The 24,935-nt window shown below is 39.7% G+C and overlaps 1 protein-coding gene across 1 annotated transcript in view; it reads right to left on the bottom strand.

Moving 5' to 3' along the window:
- LOC141789616 (neurocan core protein-like) overlaps nt 1-24,935 on the bottom strand; it is an 82,622-nt gene that overhangs the window by 2,869 nt on the left and 54,818 nt on the right. The window contains exons 11-15 of the mRNA XM_074669116.1: nt 16,111-16,224; nt 7,540-7,698; nt 5,405-5,487; nt 4,687-4,831; nt 111-293 (exon numbers count right to left, since the gene is read on the bottom strand). Of these exons, the coding sequence (XP_074525217.1) occupies nt 111-293; nt 4,687-4,831; nt 5,405-5,487; nt 7,540-7,698; nt 16,111-16,224 (684 nt within the window). The remainder of the gene's footprint in view (nt 1-110; nt 294-4,686; nt 4,832-5,404; nt 5,488-7,539; nt 7,699-16,110; nt 16,225-24,935) is intronic.

Raw genomic sequence — 24,935 nt, forward strand, 5'->3', positions numbered from 1 at the left:
CTGGAGATCAACTCGCAAACAAAAAAATCAAACATGCTGATTGACCTTAAAAGATAGCAATACTGCTTTTGGTTTTGAAGTACCGAGACAATACTGTGTAGAAAACTCACATTCAGAGCAGATGATTTTTGGCCGCTCCCATTTGCCGTTGGCACGGCACTTCGCTGTGGGCACATGGCGCTGCAGGAAGCCATCAGCACACTGGTAGCGGACTATAGAGTGGATGTCATAGCGGGAACGCTTACGGCCAATCAGGAAGGCATTGTCCACAGTGGGTGGGGCTCCACAAAGCACTGCAGGGTCAACAAAGGAGACAGAGTATTGATGAGACTGTTCTGCCCTTTTTTAATTAACCTTTTCCTGTGTGTTAACAATAAAGCAATATAAAATCTGTGTTCAATAGTGAAGTGTACGGGGGTGGTTTGATGGGTTTAATAGTCTTTTTTTTTTTTTAAGGGCAAAAAACCATGAAAGACCTCTCACAGCATAAACATACAACGGTGGGTTTAGCTCTGCAGGACAGCATGTCTGTCAGTGAGGAGTTGGATTCAAAGCAGCACATTTTTTTAGATGCACAAGACTGGAGGGAGATAGAAAAAAAAAAGATTTAAAAGTGTCTGAGAGGAAGTTAAGACTGACACTCTGAGACTGACAGGCCTGAGGAGTTTCAGGGAGACGCTCAAGCAGCTGATCAAACTCTCTAACCCACCTGTCAGAAGGTGTCAGTCTCCCTGTGGAGACCGCAGGTGAATGTGCAACTGCAGATCCAGCTCTGCCTTTGTTTTGACACAACATGCACAAAGATATGGAAGCATATTGAGTCAACACACACTGAAAACTATTAACAGCAATTTACTATTATTATTATTATTATTATTATTATTATTATTATTATTATTATTCATTTACACCTGTTGATTTTTCAGTAGGTCTTTGGAAAACTTTAACTGGTAAAAAGCCACATTTACAGTTCAGCAAGTCATATAATGAACAAGCGAAAAGCCCTTTGCACTGAAGCTGGTGGTGGAGTGGTGGAGACCAAAACAGAGCTGCAAGAGCAGTGAATAATAATCTACCTGCATATCAGAGAAAACACTGTTGTTTGGTTTTAGAAATAATGTACACGTTATTCTTAGCCTTTTGAATCGTTACATGATACAAAGTTCAGAGAGACAGAAGCTTGGAGGGCGTCAGCTGGCATGTGTTCACTAAACTCACGTCTGTGTAGATTATGTATCTATCTGTAGCTGAACTGTTAAGACAATGTCATGTAAGAGGTCTGTGACTGCTCAGGTGGGTGACGGATTTCACTCTTTGACTGGTTTCCAATGCTGAGCTAATTTTGAATTAATGATTACATTATATTGAGTGTGTGTCCGTTGGATAAACTCAATGATAAGAAGAGGTGTCTAGCCACAGCTATTTAAAAAGAGGAAACTTCTGTAACAGTGCTTTACAGGAAAGAGATTACACACTTTTTTTTTTTTTTTTACAAACCTATACAGAATATTAGCTGCTTTAAAGTTTGAAGATGGTATCGAAGTATGGGGCACCAATTGTAAAGTTGCACACACTTGCATTACATTTCTCTACATTTAGCCCTAAACATCACTTTTCTTGCAGATTTAGAGAAATATTTGTGAAATATACTTCTCAAATATTATATATAAACACTGAATGTTTTATCTAAATGTTAAATGTAATTTACAAATGTTATACATAAATGTCCTGATTCTAAATATTTAGCTACATTCCTAAACATTTAGTTTCATTCTAAATATTTGGCTAAGACTACATATTTATCAAAGATTTATAAATCTTTTGCAAAGATTAATAAATACTTGCTAAAGTTTCTAAATTTGAAGTTAAGATTTCTAAATCTTGAGGTACAATTTCTAAATATTTAGCTAACATGCAAATGCACACTCCCACCTGCTGGAAGTACCTAAATAATAGTTCGTGGAAGTTCCAGCTTTTTTTCGAGAAAGTCAGACACAGTCAGCTAAATCAGTCATTAGAAAATAAACGTACCAAGTGCTGTGATGGCACTGTTGAAGATCCTGTGGCCAACATCGAAGTAGAGCTTGAAATTCTCAAACTCGCGTCCTCAACCTTTCATTTTGGTACTACCCGGCGGGCGGGAGTGTGGATTTGCATATAAGCTTAATACTTAGAAATTGTACCTTAAGATTTAGAAATCTTGACGTCATATGTAGAAATTGTACCTCAATGTTTAGAAATCTCGACTTCATATTTATAAATCCTAGCAAATATCTTGAAATCTTTGCAAAAGATTTATAAATCTTGACCGGATATTTAGAAATCTTTGCAGATATTTAGAAATCTTTGTTTAAGATCTAAAAATCTTTGATAAATATTTAGTCTCAGCTAAATATTTAAATTGAAAACTAAATGTTAAGAAATGTAGCTTAATATTTAGAATCAGGACATTCTTTTTTCACATGTAGAAATAACATTCAACATTTAGATATAATATATGGCACATTTTTACACACAAATTTATCTAAATCTACATAAAAAGTAACGTTTTAGAGCTAAATGTGGAGAAATGTTGTTATCATTTGTAGTGTGTGCAACTTTACAATCAGTGCCCCATATTGAAGAGTATGATGCTTTATACTGATCCTTTGGTGCTTGTAGGAACTTGATTTAAATTTTAAAACATTCCTATTTTCTCACCCTCGTACTTCAGCCTCTGTCTCAAAACGCTTCATTTTAGCTGCTATCTCTTTCAGGCTCCCCACTCCACAAACATAACTCACACTATACATTATTGTCTGACCATCTCTCAACCAGTGACTGTGACCATCTCCATGATTCATCCCACAGACTGGTTTCCAGATTAGTGGAGGTCTCCAGTAAGCTCACACGGTTGCTGATGAGCAACAGGACTTCAGATCACATGATCTGTGAGCTTCAGAGAGCAGAAGGAGAATTCACAGTGTGCGTAGCTGACAAACTCCACTGATAAGACGGGACATTACATGAGGTTACTGAAGTGAAGATGAACCTCACAGGGGCGGAGAAGGGGAGATGAAAAGATGCTGATAATTGTAAGTGACTGATTACGGTCAGAGGAGGGCTGGATGCTGGGGACTTGTGACAGTGAGCATCAGAGGTGGTGCAACACCAAGCTTGAAAGGGAAATGCTTTTCTTTTCAGACAGCTGTGGCTCTGAAAGGAGAAGAGTTTTGTGCTTGAGGCTCAAGAAGTTTGAACACTTGTGTTCTTTCATGACAAAGCTAAAGCAAGTGAATGTGGAGCATTAACAAAATGACCATCAGTATAGTTTGTGCAACGTGTTCAATGTGGATTTAAGAGAGGGTTATTCGTTTTGTCATCAAAAAAAGGTTACTGGATGAAAGTGAGTGAAATCCTTTCATTTTTTTCACCATCAGTGTTTTGCAGAAGCACAATTTGTTCAAGTATAACTTTTTAAGTTATAACTCAGCATTTGACAGACTAGAAAAATCTTGTAGAATTCATGAATTTTTAAAAAGCAATACATCATCAACAAACTGGCCTGTTTTGACACAACAGAAAGAGAAAGGAAGAAATTCTGCTGCTGGTATGGCTTACAGAAGTGACTTGAGAAGAAAAATTTAATACCACCCCGATGATGAAGATAGATGAGGGGGGCAGAAAATAAGATAAACACCAAATGCTTCAGCTCATATGTTATTCATTGTGATGGATGATATAATTTGATGATACAATAGCCCTGAAAAGTTTCTCAATACATTTTTTTCCCTTCCTCTTCTGTTTTGCCGTCCTCTATGATGTGTGAAATCTAGCTCAAGTTATTCAGTTTGGCTTAAAAAAATAATAAAGGGACCCAAATCTACAAGTAACTCTGTTGGCTTGTCACACTCAACTTCATGCAGGGAACTTTTGAATTTCAGCCACCACTGGCTTCAAATATTTATACCTGTGTTTTTATTACAACTGGTCCCCTTTGTGGTCATGAATCTGACATGTGTGAAAAATGCAAGCTCTAACAGGATCTCAAAGGAGAAATTGGGGTTGTGGTCCAGTGCACAACAAAAGCAGCCGGCTTCAACAGTGGACATGCAGCAGAATCCAACATAGGATCTCATATTACACATTTTTACAACATGTTTATCAAAGTTTGTTTCCCCCTGCCTTAAGATTTACTTCACTTTACCAAACAGAATCTTTGACAGGGGAAACGGAAGAGTAATTTAAGAGGTACATGGAGCACATTTTCAAGAAGAGCATGAGAATTACGTGAGATGGAGAAGGAGAACTGGGGAGAGTGATGAAATGTCTCTTCTCCTGCAGACAGCCAGGTATAATATAAAGTGTGTTATACCCAGGATGTTCACAATCCTCAGAGGGTTCATTCTGTCACACTCTGTGCTTTGACATAATAAAACTGACACACTTCAGCTGCTTCACAAAAAAAGTTTGAAGAACATTTTGTCACTTGTATTCATTTTCTATCCAATGATTTTGCTCAAATGATTTCAGGATCAGATCTGGCAGCATAAGTTTTCATCACTCGTTTTGTTCCTTTTCAAGGTTCCTCATCTGTATCCCTTCACTGTGTGCTTTCTTTCTACTTTTGTTGTTTGACATCTTTGAAGAAAATGCAGCATCATTCATGTGTTTCTCTCCTCTTATCCTCCGCCTGGTTGCTCTCACCTGTCCCTTTCTTGCAGACATAGGGCAGGTTGTAGTTGCAGGGTACGTCATTCCATTTGCCGTTTTCATGAGCGATCATAACCACACAGTCTTCTCCTCCAGCGAAGAAGTTGTCAGGCTGGTTCTCACGCCAGCTCTCATAGTGCTGCACAAACATGACAACTTTAAGTAATCAACAAACTGTAGTTTACAGTAGGACTGCATATATTTACTAAAATCCAATGCAAATTAAAGACCATACATCTACCTTGTGACACATTTTTTTAACACGTTTTCTCTGTTATATGTTATTATTACAAATGAACAAACACATAAAATTTACTGTTGAACCTCAAGGTTATTTGTCATTATTGACATATTAAACTTTAGGCAACATCCCAGAGCATGAAAAGGGAAAACCTCAAAGTAGCAGTATGATTAAAATGTATTTGTTGGTATAACAGGGGAAGGTCTGCCAGTGCACCAAAATTGCGAGACAAATAGATAAATAAATAAATAAATTAATACATTACAAAAGTATAAAAAATGAATAACAAATAAATAAAATTGAATAAAATTTTTGCATATGGTTTTCTTTTTGTTTGTAAACTGCTGGTAAGGATGCTTCCAGATGTCATACTAACCACACTTAGTAGATTCACTTATTTTGCCCAGGAACTTAAACTTCACAGTAATCAACAGCTGACAGAGAACTACACACACTCAGATGGTTTCTTACCAGGTCCGACTTGTCAGTCCACTGAAAGTCATCCTCCACTGTACGATCATTTAACCCGATCCATGTGTTGTCGTGGCTTATACCTAAGTGAAATGAAACACACAGAGTAAAGGTGGGTTCGCACTACAGGATAATAGTGCTGATTTTTGTCTCGATCTGACCCTCACGATCAAAGCCAGCAAAGGCCTGATTGTCTGATGACATCATGTGTGATTTCCCTGTGAATTAAATGTGATTTCTTCTGGTTGGAGCCGCTCAGAAGGCCTCCGAATTCAGAGATCGTAGATAATGAGCATGATTAATATTTGCCACTCAAAATCCTTTAGTGTGTGGGGCGTCCCGAGGGTAGCTGAGCAGGTACAGCGAGTAATGTCACGCGTAACGGAGCAAAGCCAATCAAGACGCGAGCTGACTCAGCTGACTGATCGAAGAGGAAGTAAGAAATCTATCTGTAATACTTAAAACAATTTTACTCACCAACAACTCGCATTGTTATTCATACAGCCCATAACCCCACTGTCTCCACAACCTTTTCCACAAGCCTTTTTCCTTTGTGTGCTTTTTTGGGGGGAATTCTAGAGTCTGAATACAAACATCTTTGCTTTTTTCCATACGTCCGTCATGTTTGTTTACACTGAAGTCAAGTTTTACTGTGCAAGATTTGGAATATTGAGCGTGAAAAAGCTGAAGCTCTGATGAAGAGTCTGTTAGTGTGTGGTGTCCTCGGAGTGCAGACCACACACTGTAAGATCAGGAGAGAGAAATCTTGTGTGATCTGTCTTTTGTTATCATCAAGTGTGTGAAGTTTTGGAGAATCCTGTAATGTGTACCAGCCTTAAGGTAAAACAGCCAAAAAAGTTAGCACTCCCACACAACTACACACACAGGCCTGGAGCAGCATGACAAACAGCATATGGGAATATGAAGTAAACCAATGAGAAAACAGCAAGTATGACTGTAAAAACTCCTCTTTTGAAACAAAAGCTGTTGGTTGTGTTCTGTTCCAGTAGATCTTGTTTGATAACTCTCCACATCTTTGGACCATTTTTAACTTGGCTTTCTGTTTTAAACGTTAAGACAAAAGACAGTAACCCCTGATGATATCATTGCGGTTATCTTTTTCTCTGATGAAGCAAAACGTCCCAGAAAAAATAAGAACATTGCACATCAGTTTTCACAGTTCTGTTCCTAAAGCTGATCTTTAAAAGGTGCCAGATGAACAGAGTGCTTATTATTACTACTTGTTGTTGACCTTTGTGTATCAGTCCTCTATCATATGAGGCCTGAGATTTTACCTCTCTAACTGCAGCTGGTGGATGAAAAATTACATCGCTCCACTCTTCCTGTCTCGAATGCAATGTGATGCTATTTCTGCGCTTCATATTCAACAGAGTCCCAGTGACAGTGTCTGATTAACATCATAACGATGCCCATTAATCTCTCTATTGAGTCTGATCTCTTGTTGCAGGGGTGGACATGTCTGTAAACACATGCTTCAGTAACTAAGCACGCACATGACAGATCAGTGCTGTCCTGGCTTCTGTCTCAGACAGGAGGTAGATTACAGTGTCTCTCTGTTGGTAATCTGACTTTATTACATCACATATCACTGTAGAGCACTGCCAGGAGATATAAAGATTGAGGAGGTGGGGTTCATGAGGCCCTGAACAAAGACTGTATAGATCTTAGTATGGGAATGTTTCCAGGCACAAACACACTATTTGCCATCGGTTTACTAATCTAGTCAAAGATTATGATTATAGTAAATCCTGAATTAAAAATACGAGCAGCTATGTGTCTCAGTGCTCTCTTGTTTGCAAACTGTACAGGACAGTGCTCTGTATAAAACCAAAGCATCTAACCACAAGGCTTAAATATATTTTTTAATACAATGTGCTTTTTAAATGATTCATCACACAAAACTGAAATAATCTAAAACTAAGTAAAGTGTAGTTTCTGTCGTCAAGTGGTTTATCCAGAGATTGGTTTTGATTTGTGCTGTTAGCCTTTTCAAACGTATCTTAAATGTAATGCTTTAAGTAGCTTAATGGGGTCGGTTTTAGTCAAAAAAACAGAAATATGTGCATCGATTGAATCAAGGCTACTGAGTCTGTTTTTCCTCTTCATCCACCCACCTCTGATGAAGTTCTGCTCGGCTGGACTGTGGATGCTGGCCAGGTGTCCATTGTGCTCCCTACAGTCCCTCTCTGCATCCTCCCAGTTGTGTCTTCGAGTGAAGTACCTGTAACAGTGGCCGTGGAACTTCCTCCAGGTGTGCTCACAGCCTGCAGTGTCTTGAGGTGTAAGGGAAGAAGGGTGCAAGATAAAGACAGTAATCAGACATTGGTGAATCCAGGTAGAAGAGAAAGAGGAGGTTTGTATTCACACAGAAAAAACCTCCTGTCTTAGAGCTCAAGATCCAAAAATCCCTCCCTCCATGTTTCTCTCTTGTCTCTTGCTTTGTGTGTCACTTAAACTCTGCATCTTTCCTTTCACCTCTCCCTCTGTTTACTCTTTCATAAATAAATCCAAAGCTGAGGCAGAATGATGGTGAGACAGCTTTGACGAGTCAAAGAGCGTTTCATTTGAACAACAATGATCCTGAGAAACAGCTTCCAGCGCAGTCCTGTCAGCAGTTTGCTCCTTTTTTCCCCCTTGATCTCTCTCATCTTTCCCCCACATCTGACTCAGGGCGAGCTCTGTGACTGCATTTCAAACACAATGAGTGTGTGGCTTCTCTCTGTACGCTGATGCAGATGGTGTCTGAAATGTTAAAATGTACATTGCGTGTAGTTGATCAGGTTCAGGCTTGTTCTTTAGCTAAGCCACCTTCAGTTTCTTCTTTTCACCTCCTCTCTCCTCTCTTTCCAGTGTCTAGCTCAGCAAAAAGGTCTTAGCTTTCTCTCCAACAAATGTGAAGCGACACCAGTAAATTGGGTGGTATAAATTAGGCCATATGGCACCCTGCTTTATGCAGAGGGATGCAGTTCAAGTAGAGGACAGAGGAAGAGAAGAGGAGTCCTTTAGAAAACCTGTACTTACAGTAAGATAAAATAAGGGCCTTGAAACCTTCATACTTCATAGTGTGAGTACTTTTGGTTCTCTAAAGCTCTTATTCATTAATACTGTATTTAAGAAATAATGTTTTGAAGAGCAATGAGTCACGCTTTCTCGAGTGAAGCAGCTTCATCCAATGTGAGACCAGCATAAAAAAGAATAAACGTTCCTAATTCTGAGAAAAGAGACAAAGAAACATCAACATGAGCACCATCTGATGTTGGATTAGACAATCCACGTGTTGAACACAAATATTGATTTGGTGCCCAAACAATAACCTGTTTACTTTCTTTTCATACTTGTATAAAAGATGATGTGAAACCTACTCAGTGTGGCTCAGTTAATCTCAACTTGTCTGAATTTATATGTATTGGCCACTATGAGTAATCCTACTTAAGCTGTGAGTCATTGCATGTTTACAAATTCTTTGCACTTCCTTGCTTAAGAAGCAAGGTTCATATCACCACAAATTGCTTTGTGACATAAATCCAAGGCTGTCACATGAAGTGTGAAAACCCTGCCATTCATAAACTGCATCTCTTTAGTGTCAATGCTTATTTAGCACTTGCTAGATCAACATTTGTCTCACTGTTAACGACAGAGGTAAATCTCCACTTTACTGCCCTGCTTTACAAGTGCACAAACATGATTTACTCTTTTTTTTCTGTTAAAAATGAGCTTTTTTTTTCTTTGATAAAATGGTTGTATATCTCTGCACTCAATCAAATTTAGGTTGAATAAAAGTGAACTGTTGCCTTGATTAAACCCTCACTGTGGTAGTCAAGTCCTCTGAGCAGTGCCTAGAGCTGCTCCGATTATTGAGGATTTTTTCCAACGTAAATTGCTTTATTACTTTGCCAGTTCAGATTTCTAATATCTGTTTTGGGATTAAATTGATGACTCATCCGAGTTGAAGAAATGAAACCAACTGATCAATTTCACAGACAACCTTCTCTTGACAGCTCAGTGTCTCAAAGGTTAGAACTGTTTAATAATTAAGGGTGAGTATTTGCAAGAACCTCACGATACGATACGCATCACGATACTTGGGACACGATACGATGATATCACAATATTGTGATATATTGTGATATTCTACCCAGTTGACTATTTATTAAAAACAGCTTTTCTATTTATTGTGTTTGAAATACCGAAATTTGGATGCAGTATTTCATATAAGTATATATGAAATGACACTTAACTTGAAACCATAAAGTGCATCAAGTTTGACAATTAAACTACTGTGACATTAAACTGATGTTGAAAAATGTTTTAAATGTAAATGTATTAAATGTATTAAATGTTGCTTGGTGTATCCAATGTTACCCATAAAAAGTCTGATATTGCACAAAACATAACTATTTTATCAGTCTACTACGCTGTAAAATGATAATGTGAAACCTTAAAATGATTTTAAACCAACTGACCCAAGAATAGAGAGAACACACTGTTGTTGACGCAATTTAAACCCATATAATCAAGTTAATCAAAATATACTTTGAGATTATATTTATTATACAGTTTATGGGCAACATACAGTGAAGTAGCTCTTCAGCGCCATCTACCACAGTGGAGGTGTGGATTGTACTAACTCATCTAAAATATGGATTTCAAGTTTAACAAAAAGATTGATTTTGAAAGTTAAAATATCAATATTTTATCACTGGTCAACATATTACGATATATTGCCATAATGCTATTTTTTCACACCTCTATCAATAATGACATGAGAGTTTCACTCGTTTGGATCAACCTGGGACAAACCATTTGGAAGAAAAAAACTGGTGGTTGGAAAAGTATCCAAAGAAATTTTATCAAAGAAAGTTCAAAATATAGTTCAACTGATTAGCACTTCATCATAGTGATACTTGTGACATACAGGTTTTGTTCGCAAGTTTACAGAATACTGAGTCTTATGAAATAATAAGACAGGAGTGGAAAGCAAAGTGGAGAGGAGGTAACACTAAAACACGCTTCTTGTGGATGAAATTAACTCAAGATCCTGATAAGGTTGCTGGAATACTTTCTGTGATGGAAATATCCACAAGAGTAAAATTGAAGTCAAAATGAACTTGACAATTTCAAAGAGAAGGTATGAGCATGTGCCAAGCTCAATTTGTTGTTTGACCCTCTGAATCAGAAAGTCATTGGGCTCTAATTTCGTGGCGCAGCGCAGGGGCGCAAGCCTGGCGCAGCCTGTGCAGTGCTAATTTCGTGCTGCGCACCACCCTGCGCTGCCAATTTGACAATTTGGTAGACCGTCTGCGCAGAGATGGGTGTCAGAGGGAGTTGACGGCGCACCAGGGGGAGGTGTCAGCAGATTCATGTTGGCGCAGTGACAATTTTGTGCCAAAAAAGTGCGCTGAAAGCTCGCCAGCTCCAACCTGGTCTATCCTCGGTGCAAGGCGGAGCGCACCCCACGCAGCTGTAATTTGGTGATAGGCGCACATGTGCGCACATGTCATCACAGCCTCAGAGGCAGGTTTCCAGAGTGTCAGGCACATTTTAATGCAGTAAACAATCACAGCAATCACTATCTAATGTAACTGTCTGAACCAGCATATACATTTATATCTATATTGACTGTACCGTCACATCTGATGTCAGATTAAAGCCGTTTGTCATAATGGAAAGTTAACTTGATGGCAGCAGGAGGTTTGATGCACATCTTACAATTAAACAATAAACAGCCTTAACATCTGATACAGAGTATATCTGGTTCTCTCATTTCACTTAATTCAAAGAATAGAGGGAGAGAAAAGACGAAGTAAAAAGAGACAAAATAAATGTGTGTCACTCAGGATTTACCCGTGATTTCCCATATTTCTCTGTTTTAGTCTTTATTTTTAACGTGATCTAAAAAGATGGAGTACATTAATGTAAGGAGGATGAGGTGGAGACACCGGGAGAGTATACAGTATATCACCAAAGGTTCTGCTATTTGGCGTTGACAAACCAGGAGTGCAGGTGGATCAAAAGTATTTTGAATGGATAAGCCAGCTGTGTAACTGTCTCTTCATTTTTTACTCCGAATAAAGACAAAGGAACAGATTAAATCTGTACCGGGAGCTGGCCCACACGGTGACGCGCTTCGTGTCCTCTGATGCGCCCCGCTGTCCATTGTCCTGCTGCAGGCACAGCGGCTCTGACCGTCTCCGCTACCAGCACTATTTCCGTGGTGCTGGGGATCAGTCAGACCAATCAGACGCTGTGCCTCGGCCGGAGGGCATTTAAAGGCGAGGAGAAGCGCTCATTTGATTGGTGAAGACAGCGCTCGGCTGCGTTAAACCCACTCATGGCTTTTCTCCTCCCTCTCTGCCATTTGCGCGGAGGGAGGCGTGGACGCGCAGCTCTGTGCTCCTCTGCGCCTTGACTGCGCCTCTCTTGGCACTGCAGGAAATTTGCAAAGTGCACTGATCAAGCCCTGTCCGCACGGCTAAGGCCGACGCAGGGCAGGTGCACCTGCGCTTGCGCCTGGTCTACAAAATTAGAGCCCATAGTGTCTAACTCTCCGCTCCCCTCCAAACTCTTTCCCCCAGTCACCACAACTGGTTTCATGTTTCTTTTCAGATTTACTTTTATTGAGTTCCTTTTTTGTCTGCCTTTGTTTTATGGGGAAAAGAGAGTGACAGTGACTTTAGTCTAATGAGGCACTTTGAAAGAAAACATCACCTCATCTCTCCAGCCTGCCGGTTAAAAGTGACGCCTGACTGTTGTTTTATTTTAATTGCCTCTTCCATCTCAGACACTTCAGGTAAATTTTTAGAAAGTGTGTGTGTGTGTGTATGTGTGTGTGTGTGTGTGCGTGTGTGTGTGTGTGTGTGTGTGTGTGTGTGTGTGTGTGTGTGTGTGCAATAAGAGTGTAAAACTAAGAAGCTCCAACTTATTTCTACTGAACCTTCAGGTTGAGGCACGTGTCCCTCTGGTTGAATTATTACCAAATATTAATCTCCATTAGCATTGATAGCTTCTTAAGGCTCAGGGGGTGCTGAATCGTTATTTTCTGCCTAGCTTTCTGCTGTGCCACCAGTTTCCAAATCAGTGGTTCACTCAGGGACTAAACATATTTGTGTCACAGCAAATCTGGTGAACTCAGAGGCCTTTCTTTTTAGCTCGTCTGTGAGCTCTGATAACGGGTGAGTCACAAAATATCCTGCTCCAAAAACACAGATAGAGAACACAACAAACAAACAAACAAAAATACAAATGAATAATACCAAAAAGAAAAGTTCATAAGTTCAGACAAAGTGCTCAGTGCACTGTGGCTTAACATGAGTTCAGAGGGCAGGCAAGACTGGAGGGATACATCTCTTTACCCAATGAGATTTTAGCATCTCTAGCCTAGATACACAGCCCGATCAATAAATAAAATCAATAAATAGCTGAACTGAAACCAGTTAAGCAAATATGTGATCCTAAAAGATACAATGATACAATGCAGACTCAGTATTGTGCTATTTTTAAGTTTATTTATTTATTTTTTGTCTTTGTGCTGTCTCATGTTTTGTATTGTCCCTCTGGTACCCCTGGAGTAAATTTACATGATTTACAGGTCAAAAGATCCCTACATCTCTCCCACTGACATTTTAGAAAACCCTTGTTTCAGCCTCTTTCTCAAACACTTCTTTTTAGCTGCTGTCTCTTTAAGGCTCCATACTCAACAAACCCTCTTTCTTCTGATTGGTCAGCCCTTTTGAGGCCTGTTAGGGGTAGAGCTATTGGCTATTATGTCTGAGGCCTGCCCCTTCCCCGACTGCTCAGTCTGTCCTTACCCTTATAAAGTCGCCTGCTTCCTGTTTACAATCCAAATGTCTGCTGTGTCTGTGGGTGTAAAGGCTTTTCAAACTTATGTTTCTGTCTGCCCAAGATTCACCTGCTGTTCTCCTTGAAGGGGAGTCGTGCCCCACTTTTCTCCAGGTTTCTGTGCTGCTGTGGGTCTTTTTGGCTGGCTTGTCAAAGTAAAGTCACTGTGTGACAGTAAACGCAGGTGTATTGCTCAAGGTGTGTATTTAAGTTGCAACTGATTCTGATCACATTAAATAAAAGTAGATATAAATTAATTTTGATGTGTGTGTGTGTGTGTGTGTGTGTGTGTGTGTGTGTGTGTGTGTGTGTGTGTGTGTGTGTGTGTGTGTGTATGTGTGTGTGTATGCGTGTGTGTATGTGTGTGTGTATGTGTGTGCGTGTGTGTGTGTGTGTGTGTGCGTGTGTGTGAAGAGCAAAGGTGGTGTGGGAGAAGATGAATCAAAGCCAGCCGTGTCTGTGAGTTTGCAGGAAAAGCAAACATTTCCTCACAGATCAACAAATATTTCCCAGACATCTATGAATTGATGAGCTACACAAACCTTTACAAATCATTTCCCTTTTCTTTCCATTTTCTAACTGCTGACGGAGAAGGAAAGCAGTACACAACTTTATTTATTTTGGACTGGATCATTGCTGTTATCAAGCTTGTTGTTCTGTCACAATAAGTTATTGTACCTCACTGTGGTTTCTCTGTGTTGAGTGTGGTGATAGACTGCTATCTGAGCTGAAACTAGATAAAAAGAGATAATTAATTGACAAAAAGAAGAAATAAGGAAAGATGCACAAAGCTTTGTGTATCTATCTATCTATCTATCTATCTATCTATCTATCTATCTATCTATCTATCTATCTATCTATCTATCTATCTATCTATCTATCTATCTATCTATCTATCTGATATATATATACTAGGGCTGTATCACTCTTTCACAAAGGGGCTAAACTGAATGATGCGATACAACAATGAAGAAAGATATCAAACAATGCTTATTTTAAATGCATGAAAAGCAACACTTAAGAAAATAATCAATAGTAATTAAATACAAAATGTCAAAATATAAAGAGAGTGTCAGATGGTTTTCAAGGCAGAATTTCTGGGCAAGAAGTGAGAAAAGAGAAAATTAAATCAGACCCTACCAACAAGTACAACCTTTGGCCTCAGCTGTCAGAAGAGTTGTGACTTTGAGTAGTTTCCCTTTATGTGTCTGGCTCCCAATGTCCGTCTCTGTTTTTTTTACTGCTCTTCATTAGTCTGATCTAAGACGCTGAGGGTTGGGGGATCAGTAGTAGTGAAGTATTGTGGAAAAATAAAACAGGTTGTAAAAGTGATTAAAATGACAGAAGTTTTGGTCAGGTCAGTCCTACAAAATTAGTTTTTGTGTTTGAAAAAGCTGAACCACAGTTAAACACTGCAGTATGAGTGAGTCTGATGTGTGTGCATTGGTGCTGTTGCGTCAAACTGTCATTTTTCTGCAGCCCTAAGGTCACATAAGGTAAATATGTCATCCATTGACTCTGGAACAGCTCTGAAATTAAAATCAGGAAATTGAGTGCTCTGCTGCTCACTTTAATCATCCTGTTAAAAATATTTTTCCTGAAGGTCCAAAACATTATCAAAGTGAATCTTCTTCTTTAATCTGAGCTTGCCTTTGAATCTCTTAGTGAACTTCTTTTTGGGATGTCCCTGTTGTGCTTCTCAGATCATACATTAACAGATTATAAAAGAAAGCCACAGAGTTGAGACCTTGTGTCATGGGTACATGTAGTGAACTGTTCATGTGAAGTGGGAGGGGTTGAAGCACTTCATCCACCAAGTAATTGCACCCTTTAAGCGTCTCTTATTTCACCTTATTTATCTATCAGAGATGTGTGTTTGTAGCCTTTCCTGCTGCACTGCTGTCTCTGTGGCTGTTTGGGAACAGCAGGTCTGATTTTAGGAATCTGAAGCTTTCTTGACACATTTATTTTTCACGCTGCTTTGTGTGTGTGTAGAAATATTGGATTCAGCAGTGACACAATTCATAACGGATATTTTTCTGCCCATTTGGCAATATCTCAGATTGAGAGGCACAGGAAGATCTGAAAAGAGAGCTGAACACGAGAAATGAACTTTTTTTGTCCCATAGGGGCTTCCATCCTTTTCGAAATTATTCAGTGTTCCGCTCTGTTTGTTTTTCTTATTTGCTGTGCATGGCCTCATGTGTGTGCTGCAGTGTGTGTGATATGAGCCAGAGCCACAAATTCTCACTGCTGACTCTCTGACCATCTACGATTATGATCATCTGTCAGTCAAAATTGTACATTTTCAGGGATCAAGTTTCAAGTGACTGTAGCAGGAGAGATAAGTCTATTCATTTTTTTCTTATTTGTCGAAGAGTCGGGCTTGAGTTTCATCTACAAAATTTTGGTCAAACAATTGATCACCCCCAAATTACACACCAGATGTTGTTTTTTTTTCTGTTGTTCTGCCCTGACATGCCATCCATGTTTTCATGTAACATACAGTTGGTTAACAGCCTCCTTCATGGTCCTCTCCTTGCAGGGGAATTCTCCCAATGAGAAACAAAACCAGCTGGACACAGGTATGCTATATGAACCTCTTCCTCACCCTCCCCCACCTCCTCCTTTCAAACCCTTTTCACTACATTCTTACCTTCTTTCTTTATCTTTCGCAACTCCTCTATCCTCTCCTCCACCTGCATTTGCTCCATTTTAGTGTTTTAAAAGACCTTTCTCTGCACATCTTTCCCCTTTTTTCCTTTTTCACCACCCTCTCTAACTCCACCCCTATCCTTCAGCTTCCCCAGAGCTCCAATTTACACCTCACCCTGCTTCTCTGTTACCTTTCTCACAGGTCGCTCCCCCATAGCTGGGCAGACAGAGACAGACAAAGGAGTTGATCTCATCGATGCAGGTTCCTCCATTTTGGCATGGATTAGACTGGCAGTCGTCAACATCTGGAGGGAGAGAAAGGATGAAAGAAAGAAAGGGTCTGGTTAGATGCAAACCCACATACAGAAACAGAGGAAAACAGAGCTGTTATGACCCTGTGAGTAGAGGGAGTTGGCAGGTTTCAGGGTTGGATTACAGCAGCTTTGCATGCAGACAACGTTAGAGGAGGAGTGTGTTTGGATAACACAGCTTGACAACTTCATTGCTGGTGCCACGCTTTTTGCTGGCTGATATTAAAAACTGAATTAGAGGCAGAGAAGCCTAAATGAGATGATGATCTTGTTTGTTTAGCATATCTCCATATTCATGTCCATGAGTCAGAAAAAAAAAGATAAAGCAAGAATGCCAAAGCTGTTAATGATCAAGTTTTTCCAAGAATTGAGTGAAACTGTCTTTGGAATTGTGGGTTTTGAAATGGTGGCCAAATTCTGCATCTGTTGAGTTTACTCATTTTTGGGACTTAAAGTGTCTTCCACAGTTTTATCTTATTCAAGTTTTGGCCTGTATTTGGAAAATTACACATCCTGACCCAGTTTGAAAAATCTGCTCATATTGTGTAACAGTAATAAGGCACAGTACACCATGAGGCTTATGCTTGTGTACCTTTGTTTGTGATTTCTGAGAACAGACTGTATGTGTGCGTCAACCCTTTGATGATGAGTGCTTATCAGTGTATACCTTCCTCATCTCTACTCCAACAGAGTGATGAGAGCCAGAGCGCAGCAAGCCTTCCACTCAGCATCCACTCAACATCCACTCACCTCATCTGCCTTAATGAGAGAGCCAACTTTATCAGGTGGCTGTGTGTTTGTGTGTGTGTGTGTGTGTGTGTGTGTGTGTGTGTGTGTGTGTGTGTGTGTGTGTGTGTGTGTGTGTGTGTGTGTGTGTGTGTGTGTGTGTGTGTGTCCATAACTCTCTGGCTCTCTCCCCAGTAAAACAGAACCAGGCCCAAACATTAGCACAGTCTCTGGAGAGTCAGAGCTGCACTTATCTGCTGGCACAAGAATGGATGGAGAGGTAAACAGGTGCAGCACAGGGCGAACTGGGCAAAACAGATCTTCTTAAAGCAAGCATAATCTCCATTAAAAGAGGCAGAAAAAACTGTAAAAGTTTATTTGATTTATAAAATATAATTTTCACAAATATCAAATTGAGATTAAGAAATGTCATTAAAGATATAGAAATAAGACGCGCAGTATTCCTGACAGCGTGAAATTTGCCCTCGTTGCCTAGGTGAGGATGCGCAGTGAAAGACAGAATATTTAGAAGCTCACTGCTGGCATGTACCCAAACCGGGGTGTGAATAATTGAAAAAAGAAAGAAAGAGGGACAAAAACTGAGAGCAAACAACCACCAGGTGGGTCCTTGTTTCACCATTTATCATTTGGAATTATACAGTGGGGAAATAAGTTTTGAATGCGTCAACTTTTTTCTCATCACATTTATTTCCAAAGCTGCAATTCGAACAAAATTTCTACCAGACATTGGTATTAACTCAAATAATCCACACATAAAAGAAATCACAACGTTCAGGTCCATAATTAATGATTATGTGGAATTAAGTGCACAGGAAAAAGTATTGAACACTCCATGGAAAGGCTCTATACTTTGACAAGGAAATGCACCATACCACCTGAAATCTGTCAGTAAATACTACTTGAACTTCCAATTAGAGCAAACCAACATCAGCTGGGCTAGAGCAAATTGATGGTCCTATAATAAAGGTTGTTTTTTCACCAAGCAGTTAAATATGACACACCTCAGGATGGGAAAAGGCAAAGAGCTCTCTGAAGACATTCGCAACCTGATTGTTGCTCAGCATCAGATTGGAACTGGTTACAGACTTATATCAAAGCACCTGAATATTTCACTCAGCACCGTTGGGGCCATTATTCACAAGTGGAAGAAGCACCACCTTACCATCAACAGGCCACGCACAGGAGCTCCTTGCAAGATTTCTGACCAGGGAGTCAGAGAGATAGTCAGAAGAGTACTCAACGAGCCGACGACCACCATGAAAATGCTCCAGAACGACTTGGAGGCAGCAGGTACAGTTGTTACAGAGAAAACAATAGGCAATGCACTCCACTGCCATGGCCTCTATGGACGCTCAGCCCACAAGACTCCATTCCTCAAGAAAAGGCACGTTGAAGCTCATTTAAAGTTTGGTAAACAGCATCTTGACAAGCCTGTAGAATAGTGGGAGAATGTTGTCTGGTCAGATGAGACCAAAATTGAACTTTTCGGCTGTCATACTACATACCATGTTTGGAGGAGAAATGGCACTGCACAACACCCAAAAAACACTGAACCAACAGTGACGTTTGGAGGTGGAAGCATCATGGCATGGGGTTGTTTCTCATCTCATGGTATTGGCAAACTTCATATAATTGAAGGAGCAATGAATGGAGCCATGTATGGGGAAATTCTTGATATGAATCTGCTGCCATCCACCAGGATGATGAAGAAGAGATGTAGCTGGACCTTCCAGCAGGACAACGATCCAAAGCACACGGCAAAGTTGACTCTCAAATGGTTTCAAAAAAAGAAAATCAATCTGTTAGAATGGCCAAGTCAATCACCTGACTTAAATCCAATTGAACATTTGTGGAAAGAACTAAAGAAAAGGGTTTACCAGAGGTTGCCAAAGAATATTCAAGATTCAAAGACTAACTGTGCAGAGGAATGGGCCAAAATCACACCTGAGCAGTGTGGGCGATTAGTTAAAACATACAAGAAGCATCTGGAAGCTGTCATTGCAAACAAAGGCTTCTCCACTATGTATTAGATGAGTCTCAGTTAGCGTGTTCAATACTTTTTTCCTGTGTCATCACACTCAATTCCACATGATCATTATTTATGGACCTGAACGTTTCATGTGTGGATTATTTGAGTTAATACCAAGGTCTGGTAGAAATTTTGTCTGGTAGAAATGCATTTTGGAAATAAGTGTGATGAGCAAAAAGTTGACGCTTTCAATTCCCCCCCCCTCCCCCCAATGTATGTCCAATCAATAGATCTGATTAAATTTCTATCACCTGTGCATTCAGCTCTGATATCCTGTCCCCAAAGACTGATTACTGTCTATCTCTGACATTGCTATTTGATCAGGTTTATTGTTTCGATTTTCATCTGTTTTGTATATGTTCAGGTTTAATAAAAAAAAATTACACAGGGCTTTGAACCTGAAAAAATGAGACCTGAAACAAAATTTTGAGAGTTTATCCAGAAACGTGAACAAGTTGAAACAGAAAGATTTGTAAGGAGTCTGTTTGGCTGCTTGAAATTTCCACCTTTGAGTTTTGTTGTGTATCTCCCAGTGAGTTTTTTGCACTTTGCTTTCTCTAACTTGAAGTAAAAGAAGGAAGCACTATCTCTTCTCATCTGTGGTTTTGCCTTTCTTCTAAATGTGGAACAAAGACTTTCCTTCTATTTTCTGCTTTCCTGTCTCTTCTCCCTGTTCTTAGTTTCACTTTCTCCACTCTTATATCCTTGCCTCCACCTACCTTCACCACCTTCCTTTCATTACTCACTTCTAAGTCTTTCATCTTCCATTTTTCCCCCTCAGGGGGTCTCTAAATGGGAAGGTTTATCTTTTCTTGACCCCCACGGCTCTCTACTGACTAATTTCTTTTGACTTGGGAGGGTTTACAGGTGTCCCTTTAGGGCTCCTGTAGTTTGCAGCAGCAGTCCTTTAGGCTTGTGTGGGGTTTTATCTGTTCCTTGACATCTTTATCTGCCTGAGACACCCAAAGGGCCATCATTAACACAACTCAGCTTGCAAAGCTGAAAGTTTAACTCTGAGGATGGACTGACTAATGCACTGAGTTTCCTTTTTTCCTTATTCTCTTCCTTACACCTTGTACTCTTTGTTCCCTCTTTCGTTTTCCTTTTATTTCTTCTCACTCGCTCAGCTTTTGTTTTTCTGTCTCCTTTTATCCTACAACTCTCACTACTGCCTTGTCTTCCTTCCCTCCTTTACTTCCTCACTTCCTGTTCTCTCGGTCATTACTTGTGAAACATTTAAAAATAACGATCTCCCATCTTAAAGTAGGGCACTTCTCTTGAGGTGTGACTGACAGGCTATTCTGTGCCTCCTGTAGCTATTTCCGTCAGTCTAAAGAAAAAATAGTAACATAAAATGATCTATTTAAAACATTTTGTTGGTGCACTGAGATTCATTTGATCAGTTAAGATTCAGAGTGAACATAGCTCTGATCTTTAAACCTTTATGTAAAAAGAAATCCAGTAACTTTGTTCAGCTGCTGAAGAGGAGTGGACCAACTTTCCACAGGCCACGATCAACCTGATCATCTCTATGCTGAGGCAATGTGTTGCACTGTGTGAGGCAAATGGTGGTAACACCAGACACTGACTGGTTTTCCAAACCCCCTTCCCCAGACCCCCCTGAATGCAGTAAAACTGTTAAACAATAGCATGATGCCGTAGCAGCGCGACACAGTTTACCCCGCTAATAAATCCAACAAAGAACCAATCAACAGTCTGCAGTGTGTAGCTCCACCTTCAGAGAGCGGATCAGTTCAGTCTGGCACCCATACGAAAGGGTCCCAAAAAGTGGGACAGCTCGTCTCGATTGGGGATCAGTCCCAGGATAAGTCAGTGGAAATGCCACAAAATGCGTACCGTACCAAGACAAACTGAGACAAACTGAACCAGTCTGCTTGGTGGAAACGCGGCTATATACACATTTGGTGAAAACAGCCCTATCTTACAGTGATAAAGAATTATTTTAAAAAGTCCTGGAACCAGACGGTGATCTGATCACCGCCAAAATTTAATCACTTCCTCCTTATCCCATTTTTAACATTGCCTGAAAATTTCATCAAGATCCCTTTGTTATTTTTTGAGTTATGTTGTTTACAAACAAACCAATAAACAAACAGACAGACAAACACACAAACAGACAGACAGACAAACTCTCCAAAAATCAAAACCTCCTTGGTGGAGGTAATCATGTGATGTCCTGAGCGGGGCAGCAAGGCAGTGTAGGCCTTTTCCATCTCTCTTAAATTTTACAGACCTGCATTAACAGCAGTGCTCCTTTTTTTTAAAATTGTTTTGGCACTTTCATTCAACTTTTGTGAACATCTCTTCTTAACAAAATTCTTTCATTCTTCTCGTTGACCTTATCACTCAGATCTGTGAGGGATTCTGCTGATGTAGGTTAGTGGCTGATAATATTAAGAGCTTCAACCTCATGAATTTTTTAAGCTCAATCATTTGAGAGGAGTGGGTCTCAGGGGGAGAATTAATACAGATGCTCAGCGGGGTGTTTCACTCAGCCTCTTTTAAAAATGAGATATGCATTAGCTCTTCATGTCATCTTGGTTTCTATCTATCTATCTATCTATCTATCTATCTATCTATCTATCTATCTATCTATCTATCTATCTATCTATCTATCTATCTATCTATCTATCTATCTATCTATCTATCTATCTATCATCTATCTATCTAGATTTGACGCTTGAAGTGTGCAGATGACTGAGCTTCAACAAGTTTCATTTTATGCACGAGTACAAAGGTATCATGTATGAGTAATTGTATTGTCCTTTGACAGAAAAATATGGTGCAGGAAAAAGAGGAAAAAAAGCTAAAGCTCAGAGCCAGAGTGAGAGACAGAGGGCAGAGGTAGGGAAAGAGGAAGTGGGGAAGAAAATAAGGGGAATGCTGGAGAGAACAGGTTTCTTTTTTCATCCTGATTTCTGCACTGCTAAACAAGTTTACTGCAGCAAAACAGCAGCTTCCAGCTCTTTTGATTTGATTATGAAGATAAAATCCACAAATAAGTCAAAACATGTATGTATCTTTTGTTGGTTGATTTGCATACTTGATTGTCTTAAAAGACTTTATCTCCTTCTCTTTCCTTTGCTATCTGTTACTTATTAGATAAGAGACTGACTGAGGGCTCCTGGAAGAACACACACCTGTTAGGCAGAAATAATACCATTTCTTTTTTCCAGTTAGATTTCTAATGATTTGTTGACTTGTGTTCAAAGATTTACTGAGAACTGTTAGTTCATTTTCTCTACAACAAAACATTTTAGAACAGGAGTTGTATGTTTCCTGAGCTTGGACTTTTTTTCATTGTTGATGATCCAGCAAACAAAAAACTTACAAGGCTCATTTTATTATCGTTGTCATTTTTTTCAAACCTGTCATGTGTGATTGCATGAACTAAAACTTGAGTTTTCTAATTAGACTTCACCAACCAAATCAACCCTATCAGCAAAGTAACATATCAAAAGCTCCAGTATCCTAACAATGAACTTTTATTTTGAACGTCTACTGTCTTTTTGTAATTTCATTTTCTGACCTTAATTGTCTTCTGCTTTTTAAAAAAAAAATCAACACCTGTTCCTCATTATGGTGGTAGCATCTGCTTCAAGGACTCTATGTTTCTCCTCCTCTTGTACCAGATGGTCGTTGTTCATCTGTAAGATTTCATCACTTTCCACCCTCTACTAAGAATTTCTGAAATGAACCAAAGCAACTGAGAAAAACTGTAACACAGCTCTTCAAAAATGCTAGTCCTGGAGAAAGCTTCTTTGGACTGTCATTGCTCTGGTTTGTGGATTTATTTGTACATTTGATGTTTGTTTGCATGTTCTGAGTCTGTGTGGATGTATCTAAACTTGTTTGGGGCTAAAAGGGAAAAAGACTGTAATGTATATTTAAAACAATGTATGAATAAAATCTGAACGCTGAAATAAATAAGAGCTGCAGATATAAAAGGAAACTGTGGTGGAGGCAATCTTCCTGTTTATTTCAGAAGCTCTGTGTTTGACTGATAAAGCTGCTGTCAATAATTTGCCATTATTGGCAATCAACCTCTTTGTCTTTGACCATAATTAACATTGGAAACATCTGATATGCAGCTGTTTAGCTACGAAATCAACATCACAACACTTGAACAGGCAATTAAAACTCCCTTTCAGAAAAACAAGCAGAGAAAAAAGGCAAGAATGAACAAGAAATATTAGATATACTTTACTTGCTGTAGGTATACAGTAGTATAGGTATTCCGTATACTGTTGCTAGGCGCCGTCCTAATGGCTATGGCTGCCTTTTGCAGCAGCTCTCTCTTCTTTGTCCGTTTCTTGTAACTTTTTCTGTCTCTTTTTCGTAGTCTTTGTATTTGGAGTGAATCATTACTTTGTATGGCTCATTTGTTGGTCATGGACACCAAACTTTTTGTGGCTTTAGTGATATTTTTAGTACTTTTTCTCCTGTGCTTGTCTGGAGATCCTACATGTAACCATGGCCACATTATCTACATGTGGACTCAGCTGTTAGCAGCCTGTAGCATGTCAATGCTAACTGGTGTAAGGCCTGATGTCTCCCCACAAGGTGAGGAGAAGGAGGTGAGGACGACATGCTGTTTCTCAGGTGTGAGCTAAGAAGTGACGACATAGACCTGTCCTTTCATCCATCGTTATTGGGAACGGAAGATCTATCTCCAATAAGATGGACGAGCTAGCTGTGCTAACCCAGCAACAGAGGGAATACCAGAGGGCAGAGTAGCATCATGCTATTCACAGACATGGCTAACGGAGCTAACACCAGACACCAACGCCACATTGGAGGAGCTTCACCTGCTGTGAGCAGAAAGGATCCAGGAGACAGAGATGGAGCATGACTGAAGAAGCTCAGTCCTGGACCCTGTGGAGGTGGAGGCTGGCTGAACTGGAGAATGATGAACAAGCTGTCATCATCTATTTTCTTATGGACCTTTTTGCACTTTCTATACACTTTCTTAATTTTGTTTTCTTGATTGCTGCTGTGACTTCTTCCCACAATGGTACCATTTTTCAAAAGCTTCTGAAACACCTTAAATTCCCTTTATTCACAAACAAACCAGAAACAAAAGGACAGCATAAAATTCCTAATGCTATGTATGTGAAATCCACGCAGTGAGTACGCATTTGTCACAATTATTGATTCAACACGAGATTGTTGATTGATTTCCTATAGTTGTGGTTTACACACTCACCTAAATGCTGCATAATTTGGTCCTCTTGGTGTTAGTGCTAAAGGATATTGATTACTCGACTGAATACATTTTCTATTACTTGTGACTTTTGACCCCTTTTCATGAAGACATGACCCGTAAAACTCGGATTAGTGTGGTATTTGTGTACATGCACACTGAACGCTTGTGGTTTTAAAAAACAGACTGGAATAGGGTTCAACATCCTCAGAGCTCTTTTCACAGCAGCTTTAAGTTTAATGTGCATGTTTCTGATCACTACTCAATGCAGACAATTCATTCACATCTGCACATTAAAAGCATTCATTGTAACAAGAATTTACTCCAAGATCCACATTTTAAGAATTCACAACAAATTTTATAACTGTGACGTCACTTAGTTTGATCCTATGGTTTTAATGTACTTAAAAGTCTCATCAAACAGAAATGTTTTCTGCAAGTGCAACGTCACCTTCACTTCTTGCTTCTCCAGTCAACCCTCCTCTGCATCGACATGAACCGATGCTCCAGTATTTTTACCAATAGCTCCACCCCACAATGAGCTTAGAGCTCCTCTGTGGCCTGAGTGTCTTTGCTTGCGTCTCTCTCTCTCTCACACACACGTTTTCCAACACAAGTCTAAACACCAAAGGCATTGCAGAGCCGTTGTCTGAAAGCCAGGTACCCTCATCACACAGCTGACTGAAAGAATAAGCTTACAACTAC

The sequence above is a fragment of the Halichoeres trimaculatus genome, unplaced genomic scaffold (genome assembly GCF_033239565.1).
Source record: "Halichoeres trimaculatus isolate MK-OKI-2021-1 unplaced genomic scaffold, fHalTri1.1 fHalTri1_scaffold_4, whole genome shotgun sequence".
Taxonomy (NCBI): Eukaryota; Metazoa; Chordata; class Actinopteri; order Labriformes; family Labridae; genus Halichoeres; species Halichoeres trimaculatus.